This window comes from Vipera berus (assembly GCF_964194415.1).
Source record: "Vipera berus genome assembly, chromosome: 1".
Lineage (NCBI taxonomy): Eukaryota > Metazoa > Chordata > Lepidosauria > Squamata > Viperidae > Vipera > Vipera berus.
Window position 1 is genome coordinate 151,547,885 of NC_138202.1, and position 16,418 is coordinate 151,564,302.

General features: G+C 37.4%; 1 protein-coding gene across 11 annotated transcripts in view; it reads right to left on the minus strand.

Moving 5' to 3' along the window:
- Nucleotides 1-16,418, minus strand: part of BAZ2B (bromodomain adjacent to zinc finger domain 2B) — a 228,494-nt gene that overhangs the window by 34,296 nt on the left and 177,780 nt on the right. For 5 of the 11 annotated variants that reach the window (XM_081315165.1, XM_081315170.1, XM_081315169.1 and 2 more), the window contains 8 exons: nucleotides 15,581-15,673; nucleotides 15,408-15,469; nucleotides 13,226-13,291; nucleotides 9,749-9,814; nucleotides 8,641-8,685; nucleotides 8,341-8,367; nucleotides 6,983-7,048; nucleotides 1,079-1,219 (listed from right to left, as the gene is read on the minus strand). In XM_081315165.1, the coding sequence (XP_081171291.1) occupies nucleotides 1,079-1,219; nucleotides 6,983-7,048; nucleotides 8,341-8,367; nucleotides 8,641-8,685; nucleotides 9,749-9,814; nucleotides 13,226-13,291; nucleotides 15,408-15,469; nucleotides 15,581-15,673 (566 nt within the window). Of the gene's footprint in view, nucleotides 1-1,078; nucleotides 1,220-6,982; nucleotides 7,049-8,334; nucleotides 8,368-8,640; nucleotides 8,686-9,748; nucleotides 9,815-13,225; nucleotides 13,292-15,407; nucleotides 15,470-15,580; nucleotides 15,674-16,418 lie in introns of all 11 variants that reach the window. The other 6 variants (XM_081315163.1, XM_081315164.1, XM_081315160.1 and 3 more) reach the window with 2 other exon arrangements.

The window sequence follows — 16,418 nt, forward strand, 5'->3', positions numbered from 1 at the left end:
ATAAACCCATCTGAAGTCTAAAACAAAACAGAGCTGGTCTATGTTGTGGGTAGAAGCAGAAAAGAGAAATCATCAAAGGGTTTGACCATATTGGTCTTTTGTTTTAACCTCTTTATGACATGCTTAGTGTGCAAATGTTAATAATATCTAATGCAGTATGGCACCCTGCTATAAACATTCTCAGTGCTTTTTTTGTAAAAGAAAAAGGTGCCGGAACTCACACATGTCATACAAAACCACCTTGCCTATCCTACAAGGTTCCATCCAAAAAAGGTGCCGGAACTCCGTTCTGGGCGTTCTATGAGAAAAAAAGCCCTGGACATTCTATTATGTACTATTGCAGACTGTATTCATTTTATGATAACCACCAGTTTAAAACTGTAAGGTACGTTTTGGACCAAAGTCAGATAAAAGATTAAAACTAAAAATAAACAAAAAAAAAATATTAATTTTCACCCACTATCTCTTATTGAATAGTACCTGAAATCAAACTGGCCTAGACAGATGGGGAAAAGCTAATTTTCAAATTATACTCCATTGGAGTTTGTGTTCTGACGAACGGTGACTTTCTCTGATGAAAAATGTTTTCCTTCTGCATCCTGCAAAATGTAACTATGCACCATGGAACTGGTGGTGCAAAAAAAATTCTGAGAAGCTATGAGTGTAAGAGCTATGCTGGACCAGACCAAAAATAATGTTCTTGTTCCTTGATAGGAGGCAACCAAATGCCTCTCAGAATTCCCAAGCAGGGTATAAAGGCAAGAGCTTGAAGAGGCATACTGGAAACTAGCCGAGAGAGTTTGAACAAATAGCCCAAACATTACAATGTTGACTACTAGTTAAAGAAAAACAAAAGAAAGGACAACATCCCAGTATCTGCTTTAGTGTGGATACCGATCATCCTGAAACACTGATATATTCATCCTGAAACACTGATATAATATTATCAAGCAATCTAAAGTAAAATGGACATAATTTTAAAAGGCAATAAAGTAAAAAGAAATTGCTACAACAATAAGAGAGGAAGGAAGGATAAGCAGCAAGGAAATGAAAAGTAAATTTACATGATTCTGATTACCTTCTGGTCTGCTAAGCACATATCTTCATTAGGTTTCTTTAGCTCCTTAGCTATTTCTAATTCTAATCTTCGCTGTTCCAGTTTTCGTTGTTTGTTTAATCTCTTTTCATCACGTTTTTCTTGTTTTAACCGCTCTTTCTCCTTAAGTAGCACAGGACAGATAAAAAAGAATTAAGCCCCATATAGTCCACTTACAAAGGAACAATTCAACAATTTGAAAAGCAATGGTTACATAATCTTAAATCACCATCCCAGCAATTAAAACATTTAGGTTAAGGGGGGGGCGGGAGTTGGGAACACCTGAATTTTAAATACACAAAAGACCAAATTTTGCAAGTGAGATCTGCCATAGTAGTTTCGGCAGGAAGATGCTACTATCGGTTGGCTCTGGAGTCTATTTTCAAGAGCACAAATGAATTCTGTACTGTGAGAATACAAACGAGCTGTGCTACATATAAATGCCCTGAAAACCCTTAGGCTTAATTGAGGCAGAGTTTCTAGAGTCAGCAGCATGATACATTCTCTTAACATCCCTACATTTAAATGAATTGCTATGTGACACGAGTGTGAATACATTTATTCAGTACCAAAGGCACATTCAAGGTCAAGGCATGTTGGAATTCTGACATCTGCTGAAAGATTGGTTCCAACTTCACAGGAAACTGCAGGGATACATATGTATGCAAATACCCCTCCCTCCCCAAAAACACACGACAGCAAACAAAAGTACTAATAGAGAAGTTCTCATTTCCAGTTAGAAGAGAACACAGGATCTAAGCCACCATTTTCATTCACTTTTTTCCCAGATTAAAAAAAAATATTATCCCAGTATGATGTATATTACCTTACCGGTATACTTCTTTTATTTTAAATCTGAAACCACCTGTTAACTATTTGTGCAGTATTTTCATTTGTAATGGTATGTGGGAATGACCTCGGGAGGCCGTTGGAAGAGCCAGAGGCCAGACAAACTATCTGATACAGTAAATAAAATCTTAACAGGGGCATGGCAAAGGTCTTCAGAAGGAAGCCTCCCTAGTTTCTTTAATAATAAAGGTGAGGGGAAAAGAGATTGCACTTTCAGACTTGCAAAGTTCTATTAATGTAACCTCACAATAAAGCAGAACGGTGGGTGTGCTTCTTGTCTGGGTTACCTTGCAAGGCTGACATCAACAAAAGAAAGGCCCTGAATCGAAAACAGAGAAGTGTGGAAGCAAGAGGACTCTCCTAGTGATAAGGCCAAAGGATGACTTCTCCTTAATGATGCTGCAGTTGATAATGATGACCAAGCCCTGTCTGCCTGCCTCTGGGCAGCAAGAGGGACCAATCAAAACACTGTTGATTGCAAATTTGCACTGACGCTGACACATAGGCAAAAATTTGGCACATATAGCACTGGAGAGAGCCTGGTACTCCCACAATGGCTGCTGTAACCCAGTGACAGCAAATAATCCAGATTCCCAGAAACCTCCCCAGAACAGGATTCTTTATCCCCAACACACGTTCTGGGAGTCATGTGCGTCCACCTCTCTTTCTCCTGCCTCATTTCTTTGACTAACTTCCACCTTGCAAAGTGAGACATCAAGCCAAAAAAAAAAGAGAGAGAGAGAGAGGCTCAATTTGTTTATTTTGGGTCTGAGTTTTGTGTGGTAGGGCACACTGTCAGTCTGTGATAGCTCAGCAGATAGTTAGATCTAAATGATCATATTAACAATACAGCATTGATAAAGCAGGCAGTTTATAGGTTTTAACACCTAATAAAATGGAAGATCCTGAATATATTGATTTAGGTGTTAAAAATCCACCTACTGAGGACATCAATCCTATGCTTGTCTATTCAGAAATAAACTTCACTGATTTCAGCAGGATTTCTCGCCAATTAAAAGTATATCAGATTGAATCTAAATACCATTGCCAATTAATGATTGCTCTGTTTAGCAATGGTTTGAAGTTATAAGGTACCTGGAAAAACAATTTCATGGCCAATCCTTGAAATTATGACTGTTAGTGTTTCCTTGGTCACATAATCGCGATTCGGGTACCTTATAACCAGCATGAATTTATGACTGTCACAGTGTCCCAAAGTCACATGATTACCATTTGTGACCTGCACAGCTGACTTCCAAACAGCAAAATCAATGGAGAAGTTGGCAGTAAAATGGTCATGTGATGTCTGCCTTAATGACCACAGGTGATTTGCTTAATGACCACAATAGGACTGGTGTAAGTGTGGTGCGGTCAAATAACCTTCCACTTATGAACATGGCATTTAGTGACAAGAGTTTCTGGTCCCAAATGGGGTCATTAAATGAGGACCATCTGCTTTAAGTGACCAACGAAAGCTTGTTTTCCCTCTAACTTTGTCTTTTATCTATGAACTTTTGCTCCCAAGGTAGTATGGATATGCAATATTTGCTCTTATATTTCAATTACACTCTTATCTTCCCCCCACTAATACTAATATCATGTGAAACTAAGGTGGATAAGCTGGATGCTCACAGGGTCCATGTAAGAAGATGGGACTAAGAAGATACTGTATTGATCAGTTCCTGGGAGGCAACTGGACAGATAAACATAGAATGATAAAAGCTCTATTTACTCCCTCTACTCAGCACTGTTTATGTCTGCCAGAGTTACTATTTATTGTAAGGAAAGAGATAGGGGTAGGCGTGGATGCTAGCTGCATAACTAATGGATGCTCTTCGATGTCCCGATGACATCACAGACCTTCCAGCCAATCCTGCAAAAAGAGCCTTGCAATCCTTCGTGCAGGTGGTTTACTATTTCATCTGCTTCCTCATGCCTCCTGAGGTTTTGCCTATCTCTTTGAAGCACTGGGCTGCTATTCCGCTTTGTTTCCTGGATGATCTGATGCAACTGTATTGTGCACAAGAGCCCACTGAGTTTTGGCTTGCTCATGTTTTGCTTTTTGAATGGAAGAAACCACGGGGATGGGTGGGGTGGGGTGGGCTGCAAAGCTGGTATCCATGTAGAAGGGGCCCAAGTTAGAAAATGAACAATGTGTATCGTACAAAGAAGTCTTGCATTGCAAAGCTACAGAGTGAAGGATGCACTGATGCTGGACACTATGGAAATGCCCAATATATTTATTCATGCATAGGCAGTCTGCACCCTATAGCATTCTTGGCTGAGCAGAACTGTACTCATTAAATTCCAAGGCAATCTGTACCTATTATTTGAACATGGGGAAACTGCTTAAATAACCCATATTGCTGCAGCTTTGCATTGCCCAGGGGAGCCGTTATGCTGGGTGGGCTGGGCAAAACAGAACCTTCAGGGGGAAACCGACTTGGCTTGCTTCTAAGCTGTATTGTTTATTCAAGCCCGCTGGGCTCAAAAAATTATGCTTAATCATCCTGCAGCATTACTTACCTCCTCTAATAATTAATAAAACATCCTTGGCTGCTGCATTTGGTTTTATCGATTTTAAACGGTCAAAGCGTACACACAGAACACTTAAAACTGAAAGATGAGTTTTGTTAAGTAAAACTAGGACTAGATTTCCCCCATGGTATGTTCAATAGGCAACCAGGTGGTATAAATCTTCAATCATGGAATATTCAGAGCACAAGACTCACTCGGGTGCTGTGAATTTAATTCTGCTTTCAAACTGCTTATTAGACAACTTCTAAAACCTGAGATACGCTTCCATATTATGACTGCCGACAAAACTGCTGACAGCGCTGCTTAGTGATAAATGCATGTTTAACAACCTTTTGTTGCTTATTGATCCTCCGAGAGTTATTGGGAGGGAGTTGGAGGGAAGGAAGAACCAGTGGTACAATTGTAGCACTTTGTTATAGAGTTCATAGAGGCAAAATGAAGATAAATTTCTGGGTGCAGCCGTCTGAAGATTTAGTGGTTCTAAGAAAAAAGGCAGAGACTTGAACAAATATAACTAACACAGACACAGACACACAGAGAGAAACTGGACCCACTGATTGTTGTCTCAACCGTTCAATTTTCCAGAACCTAAGATCTGCTCCCAACAGACTATCTACAGAATGTGGATGACCAAGGCATTAATTCACAGAAGTTTATCTTTCATAGTATTTGAAATTACATATTATTGATACGGTGTTTTTAACCTTTGAAATTAATTAGAGTTGATATAGATACTTTTCAGCTATCAACTACTTAAATATGTAACTTTATTTGATTTATTACTCTTTGCTTTCAATGTTTTCAGCTGGGTTCAAAAAGTTATTGGTTTCTGAAATTAAGATTTTAACTGAAGAATATTTTAAGCATGTTAAATTAATCAACCAAAGTATTAGTGATATATCAGTTATGTTGCACACTGTATTTGAATCTAATTGCCCTTGCTTTATTTTATAGCCTATGCATGATGATCATATAGTATGATCTGTAATTATTAGCACTTACTCTCTAGCAATGCTGAGAGAAACATTTTTTAAAATTTTGGCTTAATTCTGAAATTTATCTGCAAAGTTTATACTTCAAATTCTGGAACCGGCAATAATCTGGAAGAAACTCTAACAGTTCTAATGGTTAACACATAATCTTATTTATTATTTGACAAGATTGCTAGTAATAAGTATGGTATGTTAGTAATTTCCCAATTTTTACCTTTAGATAACATTTTTCACGTTACTGTTTTCCAAGCAACTTTCCCACATATCCTTACACTTTAAGCAAAATTCACACAGAGAGAGATTATGTTTCATGCACGCTCACCATGAAAAAATAATCTAGATCAGTCTTGGTTACTGTATGGATAGGTGACCACCAGGAAATCCCACTACTTGTATACTATTGCTGAAAACTGTATGAAGGTGTCTTTACAGACACTATGAGTCAAGACCAATCTGAAGTAGTATTTCCTTTTTAACAGTTATTTATAGCTGCATGACAGAGGAAAATCAAGCAGTTCTTAATTTTCACTGAAGCACCCTTGATTACTCTCCATAAAATGAAATATTGCCTAAAGTTTAAATACTTTATTATATCTGACAGTGTCTGACAACACTGGATATCAATAAGAGTTCCCTCCCCCTGTAAACAGTTGTGATTCTGAACAAGACTATGTCTTAGTCCCAATCCAGATCAAGCCCCTACAACAGCTTTTAAAAAATCAGCCACATGGAACCAAACGACACTAATTGAAATTGCTTCATGCAAATGCCATGCCAAATGTAACCCAGAGTTCCATTTGTTTCTTCTGTGTGACAGATTTTATCAAGCAAGTAGGGAAATACGCACCTATAATTATCATTTATTTCAGAGTTTTGTATAAAAATCACAGAGGAGAATATTCTGCACTGGGTTCAGGGGGCGGGGGCAGAAAGGCAAAACCTGCAAATTTAAGGAAAGAGGGCAGGGAATATGACTGCATTGGCAGGTAAAATTTAAGAGCATGAAATGACCTAATGGCAAAATGAAAGTAGATTTACTGACTGTAGGTAAACTACCACTTGTGCTGAAGAAGTTTGATTAAAACTAGATATATTTTTTAAAGAATTACAGGGGTGTCAAACTCAATTTCATTGAGGGCCGCATCAGCACTGCGGTTGCCCTCAGGGGGCCGGGTGGGTAGGGCCAAGGTGGGCGTGGCCTACTGGGTGGGCGTGGCTAGAGTGCGTATGGCCTACTGGGTGGGCATGGCCAGCTCTACATCGTTTGCATCAAGGGTGCCTATGGGGGCCTGGGCAGGAGTGGGACAGATCTGGGGGTCTCTGGCAGGAGGAGGGTCTCTGGGCCAGGGCCAAGGCAGTGGGGGCCGTTCCCTCACTGTTTCCAGGATGGCTTGGCGGGCCACATGAAACCACTTTGCGGGCCTGATCCGGCCCCCAGGCCTTGTGTTTGACATGTCTGAATTAGAATATTGGAAGAGAGGAAGTAGAATCAGACTTTAATACTCACTTCTGCTTTTTTACGTGCTTCCATAGCTTTCATCAGCATCATATGCTGCCTTCTTCTTTCCCGTTCCTATTAAATCAAATCGAATTAGAACAAAGTACTATTGAAAGTAAGAGTTTATATATATACATATATTTTAAAAATTTCCAGAACTTGACAGGACACGTTTTAGCATTAACAGACAAATCAGGGTGTATGCTAAATAAAAAGTATAGCAGGTCTGTGCATGTTTTAGTTCAGGTTTAGAAAGCAAATACAAGTACAACTGAAAGCAAAAAAGTAAAGCGATGAACATGGAGACAGTGTAAAACAGAAGCATACAGATTTACTTATGGTCAGTTGTGAGGCTCCTTCAGAAGCTGGCCGAACAAAAAGCATAATGGTTGGCTGGAACAGGCCAGTTACCTTACATATGCTGTAATAGGAAGTTTGTAGTCGCTCGCCGAGTGGCCAATTAAATTTTTAAAAACTGTAATGCAGATAACTTTGGAAAATAACCAAAAGTTACTCTTCCCCCCCAAAATATTCAAAAACCATTGGGGCTACACGTTGGGTTAAAAACATTCATTTTGGTATGTGTTGCTGAAGATACAATTAATATTGGCAGCCAATCATTGAAAATCAACCTGTTTAGTTTGAAAACTAGCTTCCGATGAAGTAGCCATATCTGAGCAGGAATGCAAAGAAATAATCCTCTGGGTTGTCCCTCTAAGGCAAGCCAAAGAAGCTGCACCCAGGATTAGGTTAATGTTGATTTAGTCCTGAACTAGAGCACAACGGAGGTGGTGGGGAGAATTGCAAAGATTTATCTAGGGACCAAAATTGTGTGGGTTTATTTTAATATAGCCCAAAGACTGCATGTGTTTTAGTAATTTCAAACTGAGGTGTTTTGTTTTTTTCAATTGCACAACAGTGAAGTAATCTGAAACTCACATGTCTCTTTGATGTTAGCATTAAATAAATTGAATATCGTTTCCCAAATCATGTGCGCAAATGGCCTAGTGAAAATCACAGATAACCTATTTATACTTTGAAAAAACAAGTGTAGGGTAATGCAAATTGAAACCCTCACTACTTTCAGCAGTCCAACTTGATACTACAGCAAAGAAGATTCTGTTAACAAGGCAACAGCCTCACGGGTGGCTCAGATGGGTCAATTTATAGTTAAGTTTCGGGTAAGTTGTGTTCTTTTCTTTTACAGACAAGACAAGCAGATGTATGCAATGCACTGTGCTGGAAAGCCATGCAGCAGTATGTAATATGACAGCAGCCAGTGCTACATTTTATGCATTGCTATGACAACCATATCACAACCAAATCACAATGCGGTGTTAGATGTACAAAAGTAAACATACCCATACCATATCTAGTCTATGCCTCTCCAACTCCTGGTAGAAAGAGTTGGCACAATATTATGAAACAGAAATCACAGAGTCAAAAAAACCACTTTATAATTCCCCTCTTCCCCCCACCCCGATCCCATACCAAAACAAAACTGTTTACCCATAAGGTTAATGAAAACATTTAAGTAAAATGTTTATATATATTTATAAGTATATACTGTATATGGGAGAACATTTGATGATTTGTCCTCCAAGTTATTTAGGTGTTCATTCAAAAATAGAATTTCTGTTTTTTTAAATTAAATTTTGGATACATACCTGATGTTTCAGAAGAACAGCTTGCTGTCTCCTCATTTCCTTTTCCTTGAGATATGAAAAAAAATATCAAGTATTTGATAAATGTTACTATCAACTAAAGGTGACTTTTCTACCATACCGATCAAAGTAAAAAAAATCATCTTTTTTAAAAAATGTAATCCCACTTTAATTTACTTTTCTAGTAACCTTCAATGACTTGCTGAATATCTTGAAAACACAATGTGTGGAAGATGCACTACAGTGGTTATCAGATCATGCCGCGATCAGCAGTGAGGCAACATGATAACAGAAAACAAGGTTCATATATTCTGCATAGACAGGCAGTTGTGTAAAGCTATCACCCCAAACCTGACAGGAATAAAGTAGGATTCAAATGGTCTGTTTTACTACCCAAACAAACTTGCATTGGCAGAAGAAAACTTTTGTGACCTTCATGGTCCAATCCTTTTTCTATAGATCAATTTCTTTCCAACAGTAACATGGAAAATTGGGAACAGATCCAATAGCGTGAATCAGAGCTCTTTACATCTATTTCAGAGTTGCCTCAAATCTAGAGAAATAATCCACTTTCCCTCTTCCTTCTATTGTTGAGTCTCTAGTACTACACTGGGTAATTCTCTACACTTAAAAGAGGAATTTTTAGGGAGCAACAGTGAAGATAGAGATTGACAGCAAGAGGGAACTCTGCTCTGCACAGAAGAGAACACATAGTTTTTGGGATCCTGACCTCAATCTAAATGTTAAGCTGCATGTTTATTTAATGGCTCATGGTTTTGGTTTTGTTTTTTTGAAGATCATGTGTGAACTTTTAATTGTTTTCATTATTATTACTTACATATACATATACTTACATATGCATATAGAAGCTGAATGTCAGAAACATATGCTTCAAAACCTTTTGTGTTTTAACAGACTATATATGCACACACACAAAACACAGAAAGACACATGTACGTATATGCCTAAACAGAGCAAAGCATTCAGAATAAAATTGTGGTGATTTTTAAAGAAAATATTTGGATACATTATCAGGTTTGATGTGTATGATCATGCAATTCATTTTTTAAATGGTTGGAAAATAAAAGCTCTGATGCTTCTCTAAACTAACCTTTATTCGTTTCTCGGCTTCCAATAATTTGGCATTTGCTGCTTCTTCCTTCTTTTTCTTTTTAGCCTGTGCATGCAAAACAGGTCCCAAGGTCATGCAAGAGAACGCTACAGCTTGAAAATAATCTCAGACCAGCAATAAGGCTTCATGCTTCACAAGGTGCGAAACAATACTACACACCATGTACACATCATAACAGATTTCTTCCCCAGTACTTTTTTTGTGTTACGAGTCATTCCATTGATTTTTTTTTCTAGAGGAAAGACTTATATATGTACAATCTAGGAAAAACATCATATATAACAACATGTCATCCTACAACATGGCTGCGCTACTGAACTTCTAAACTTTTTGCTTGAAGTGGCATGTTTACAAACAAATGAACAACTAATGATGAATGATGTTTTTTTATTCCCTGGATAAACCTCATCTGTGGGTACACTTTTCAGGATCTAATTAAGTCAGTATTTTTTTAAAAAGTAACATCTCTTTGGCATATTATAAGAATCACATTTTCCCCAATCGATGGTTAAACAAGTATGACAACCACGATTAAAAAGAAATGTTGCCCGAAAGATCAGAAATGGAAACCTGAAACAGGAATCTTAAATCTCCATTTTCTCCGGTTTAGTTACATATATAATGAATACAAACAACCTTTTGCAAAACACAGATTCATACATCTCTTAGAAGTATAAGCATGCACATTCTTTAAGATTAAAATCATGCTATTCAAGTATTTATTATTTATTTATTTATTTATTTATTTATTTATTTATTTATTTATTTATTTATTTATTTATTTATTTATTTATTTATTTATTTATTTATTTATGGGACTTATATGCCGCCCTATCTCCCAAAGGACTCAGGGCGGCTAACAACAATAAAAACAACAATACAAAAGTTAAAAGAAATTAAATAAACAGCCCCAATAAATAAGTTAAACTAAACAATTTAAAATTAAAAAACATTTTAAAAAACCCTGTCGTCAGTCCAGGTCAGGCTGATGAAAAAGGAAAGTTTTAAGACCGCGGCGAAAGGACCGGAGATCCGGGGCCATCCGGAGCTCAAGGGGGAGTTGGTTCCACAGGGCTGGCGCTCCCACAGAGAAGGCCCTCCCCCTGGGGGTCGCCAGCCAACATTGTCTAGCCGACGGCACCCTGAGGAGGCCCTTTCTGTGTGAGCGCACTGGGCGATGGGAAGTTGTTCCCGGCAGCAGACGGTCCTGCAAATATCCCGGGCCTAGGCCATGTAGGGCTTTAAAGGTAAGTACCAGCACCTTAAATATCAGCCTTAAAGATGCTTTCTTAATAAATACACCCTTGTTTGTTCTAGTCACTCAACCAAATTATCTTTCCCTTCTTGGCCTTCATCATTTAGCTTTTTGATATCTACAGGACTAAATAGGTAGTGCTTACTTTCACACTGTTCTAGATAGTCATTCCCAGGGGAGACACAAGGCATAAAAGGATGAGGAGAACTGGTCAAACTATCCCCTCTTTTCCTCCAGCAATTGTACCAGGTAGTGCAAATAATTCTGGATCCATTCAAAGAATATTAAATTAATAACATGCATCAGAGCAACCACATGTCTAAATTGTATTTTGCTGCTTTTTATTTGGTTGGGATGAAAGAACAGATGTTGCTGAGAAAGAAAAGATTTTTGTTAGAAGGCCACAATCTGAGTTTGGATGCTATGGGTATTTATGGTATGGTAAAGTTAATGTGGATGTTAAAAGTTATTTTATTAGTCATACTGTACTGAGAATATGCAATAGATATAACTCAGGTTATACCTAAAAGCACCTTTATAGATCTCAGCTCAAGAAGCATATTACAGAAGAGAAATGGCAGATAAAGATGAATGTTTGACGTACTAGCACTTATTGGAAAATTATCAAGGTGAATTTAAGATCAAATCAAGAGAATAATTATAATTTCAATTAGTTACCTGAAAGTTTTAAAATGGACAAAAAGACTTATGGTATAAAGTCACAATTTGTAAGTCAGAATTTGTAATACTATCGTGTACAGATGATGAATTTTATTTATGAAGAGAATTGATAGAAAGATATAAACTTTTGTTGAAATGTGAAACGCAGGAAGAACAGATTAAAGAATGTACAATAATGTAGGCTAAGAATTTTGGTTATACAAATAGGTCAATATGTGATTAAAAATTTGAAATTTATATTGTTCTATGATCTCAAAGAGAATTTTTAACAAATTACTGTTGGTATATGACACCAGAAAAATTATCTAGAATATATAAAGGCACTTCAAATGTACGTTAGAAATGTGAACAACACGAAGGGACATTCTATCATGCTTGGTTAATGTATATAAAAAAGTTAAAGAGTTATGGATCCAAATACATACTTTGCTACAAAGAATTGTAAAGATTAATATTTCATTGAAGCCAGAACTTTTTCTCTTAGGATTAATGGTTAAACAGTTAGAAAAAAACCATGGAAGATTATTTCAATATATGATCCCAGCAGCAACATTACCGTATGAAATGGAAAGATTTGACACCATCCACTATGGAAGAATGGTTGGCTGACAGATTTTGCTAAAATGAATAAATTGACTTCTTTGATAAGACACAAGACATTATCTACATTTATTGCTGACTTGTGAACTTCTTTTGCGTAAAAATAAAAAAAAAATAACTTGTGATTTATGTTTTTGATGATTAGACAGGATAGCATATAGAAAGATGAATATTATGATATAAATTTAGAGAGAAAGGTCAAAATATATTTGTACTTATAGCTGCTATGAAGAATACCGAAAGCCATTTCTTTATACTTTCTTTTCTTATTTTTTCTCTTTCTTTTTCTTCCATGTTTTACTTTCCCCTTGCTTTCTCTTTTCTTTTTCCTTTTTTTACTATCTATTAGTTTGTGTTAGCTAATTAGTTTTAATCAAAATTATATTTAAAAAAATATAAAAAAACCCAGAGGGTCTTTTGTGTTCTCTCTCTCTCTCTCTCTCTCTCTGTGTCTGTATTTTTGTGTGTGTATCTGTGTGTCTGTGTACAATGGAGTATGAGTGAATTTACCTACTGCATCCTGAACATGTATTTATTGTGGCATCAGATTTCATAAGAGTAGAATCCACTTCATCAGATCCTTCTGGTGAACATGATGCCTCTGACGAAGCTGAGCCCAGTATATTAAAGTGTATTTATACTCTATTGAATGTGTTACTTTTTTAAGTATAAGAAGAGAACTCCTCTCAATGGGAATGGGAAGTTGGCAACAAACTAATACTTTTCTTCTAGAAATTCCTGTACATATTAACTGTTCTGTGAAACGATTTTATATTCGCTTAAAAACAAAAATTCACAGCTTGGGAGCCACACTTTATTCTATGGACTGAAATTTCTGCAAGAGCATATAATCCTAAAACAAAATTGTTAAATTCTTGCAAGAGCCCTTCTTTGTATTTGCCATTAAAAGTTGGTCGTACCTCTAATATTTGCTGAGCTCGGAGTTCTTTTTCCATTCGGATTTGCTGAATTCTCTTAATTTTTTCCTGCAACAAGAAAGGCTTTTATTTATTTAAAGCAGCAGTAATAATGGGCCATACCCGCTTCTGCCATAGCTGAGAGTGAATTTCCACACAGACCCATCCAATCCAGGCAAAGCCTCCCCTGAACACTTGCTGCTTGCTATTATTCCATCGTATTCCCCTGGAAGAGGCCAGCCACAATTATTTCATATGCAATAACAGATCATGCAATGAGAACTGCTAAATAACGAAATGTTAAGACTGCAGCCCTTTTCTAGGTGGTTGGGGACTTCCAGGCATTATGGTAGCATTGAAGGAGGACCTTCTATCAGCTACAATCAAAGTTAATAAGAAAATGGCCCAGATGCTTAAAAATAATGTTTTTCTATGGTTCACCTGCACCTCGAAAGTCTCAACTTTGGCCCAAAACAAATGGCTGCCGAAATAACATGTGTTCCAATACTGAAAAACAAAGCATTTATAAGAGTGTTGTTTTCCCTATATACTTAGCAGAACACACAGCAATATTAGCCACATTATTGACCAATTTTATTAAAATCATTGCTGTTCCCACCATGTTTCTATAACATTCTGGGATGGAATTCTTAAAAGAAGCAAGCTGCAACCAATACAGAGGGAATCACTTCTGAGTAAGAAGGTATTGTAAATTTTCTTCATTTCAATTTGTGTCTCTGTATGAAGATCTAGACATCAGAAAGTCTGCTGCTGAGTTCTCTGATATTTCACAGCCTTAGGAGCTGATGATAATAACTGAATTAATGGAGAATATAATGGACAAAGAAAATAAATTCTATGCAATAAATTTAGGACGAACACTATGTGTGGTTAAAAGGACTGAAATTCATATTATCTTACAATTTAAGAGAGAATATCTATAAAACAAAGTCCAACCTTTTGACTTGCCTTGGGCTGCACTGAGTGAAGAGGAATTGTCTTGGACAGCATATAAAATATATACTATAGTTAATGCATATTACTGTTAAACATCTGTGATCTTGTGGAGTTGCATTACTAGCTGTTCAGGGCCTCATGTGGTCCATGGGCCAGGGGTTGGACAAGCCTGATCTAAGATGTACAAATAGTCCTCATCTTACAAACATAATGGAGCCTGCCCATTATGATTATAAGTTGGGACAGTGGTAAAGTGGATCGTTATGACACCAACCTGATTTTTTTTACCTTTTCTTGCACCATGGTTTCTTCACCATGGTTATTAGGTGAATCTAATCACCATGGTTATTAAGTGAATCTACGCGGTGGCTCAGTGGGTTAGGACGCTGAGCTTGTCGATCAGAAAGTTGGCAGTTTGGCGGGTCGAATCAAGAGTGCCGCGTAACAGAGTGAGCACCTGTTACTTGTCCCAGCTTCTGCCAACCTAGCAGTTCGAAAGCATGTAAAAATGCAAGTAGGAAAATAGGGACCGCTATGGTGGGAAGGTAACAGCATTCTGTGCGCCTTTGGCGTCTAGTCATGCCGGCCACATGACCACGGAGACGTCCTCGGACAAGCACTGGCTCTTTGGCTTTGAAACGGAGATGAGCACCGGCCCCTAGAGTCGGAAATGACTAGCACGCATGTGCGGGGGAACCTTTACCTTCACCTTTATGGTCATTAAGCCAATGTCAGCGTTTTTGCTGAAAATCAGAAGCAAACACAAGTTTTCAGCAAAAACATTGTAAATCATGGTCACCTGACCAAGGGACATTGCAAGCAGCCATAAACATGGGACTTCTGAACTCTTCCTGGAAGGGCAGGGCAGGTCAGAAGAAATGGAACAAAATGTTCCCTTATGCCCACGGTTGTGTATCAATGGACATGATTGTACATTCCCTTTTTTTAACCTTTCCTCTTTTTTTGCTTTTCCCCTTTAAATGCAACTTTATCTGTAGAATTTGCAGGTGATGACACATCTTCATGCTTGAAATGCATTTTTCCCCCCATAATGTGCTATGGATCATCAAATTATCCAGCTGATCTTGAGCAAAGCAGAATGAGTTTTCAAGTGGTAACCCCATTACAGATACACAAATGCACATACACACACACACACACACACACATCCCACTAAAATAGTATATTTTGCAAGGCACCTAGTTGCAACCCAAAAGACATAAATTACCTGCTGTTTCATTATTTTTATCTGCTCTTTTTGCTTCCTTTTTTCTTCTGCAGCCATTATAGCTAAGAATAAGACAAAAACATGTTGGTAGTAAATAACAGTCAGGATAATGGAAACACACTATCTGCGGTTTCAAAAGCTGTCAGGTTCTTAAGAAGATGTGTAATACTGACCTTGCTGTTTTTTTGCTTCCTTAGCAGCTCGGGCCTGCTCTTGCTTCTGAATTTTTCTCAAAAGCTTGATTTGTGCTGCTTGTCTAGCAATTTCTGGAACACAAAGGGGAAACGCTTACAGTATACTAAAGATTGCTTATTGACACAAGGATAGTTGGACAAATGGAGAGATAAAAACAAATGGAAAATAGGCAACTCAGCACTGAGGAAATCCTTTATATGATTTCATACAAATATTTTTTTGTTTTGTTAATACCCCAGGAAAAGTGTGAAACTGCAGATGTATCTCAAACTGTCACTTCTTTTCTTTTTTTCCCTTCGGTAATTAAAGAATATATTAAAATAATATGGATTGCCACTCAGATTCTGGAAGATCACTGGAACAATTATTTTTTTGACTTGCAAGTCAGAAGGTTACACTTCAGCTTGGTTATCCTTGACAAAAGTGAAATTTTCCTTCCTATCACTCTGCCATCCATTATTCTGAACCTACCGTCTGGAATCAAAGAGAGCAAATCTTGATTTTTGACTTTGTGACATCATCTCAGGTAATTGAAAAGTACTATTGTATCCTTTTCAAAGTTAAACATATCCAGTTCCTTCCATCTCCCTTCATAGGGCTTAGTTTCTCATCCCTTGATCATACTCATGTTTTCTCTGAATCTTAAGGAGTGATTCCCAGAAATGAACACAATAATTTGAGTTAAGGTTTGAGAAATGCAGAATGATGTGCAACTATTATTTCCAATGTAATTTGAAACTACATGGAGTGGAATTCTCTCTTTCTATGTAATAGTTTGAATCTATTATTTTCCCACAGCAAAATTCAGTGGCCAAG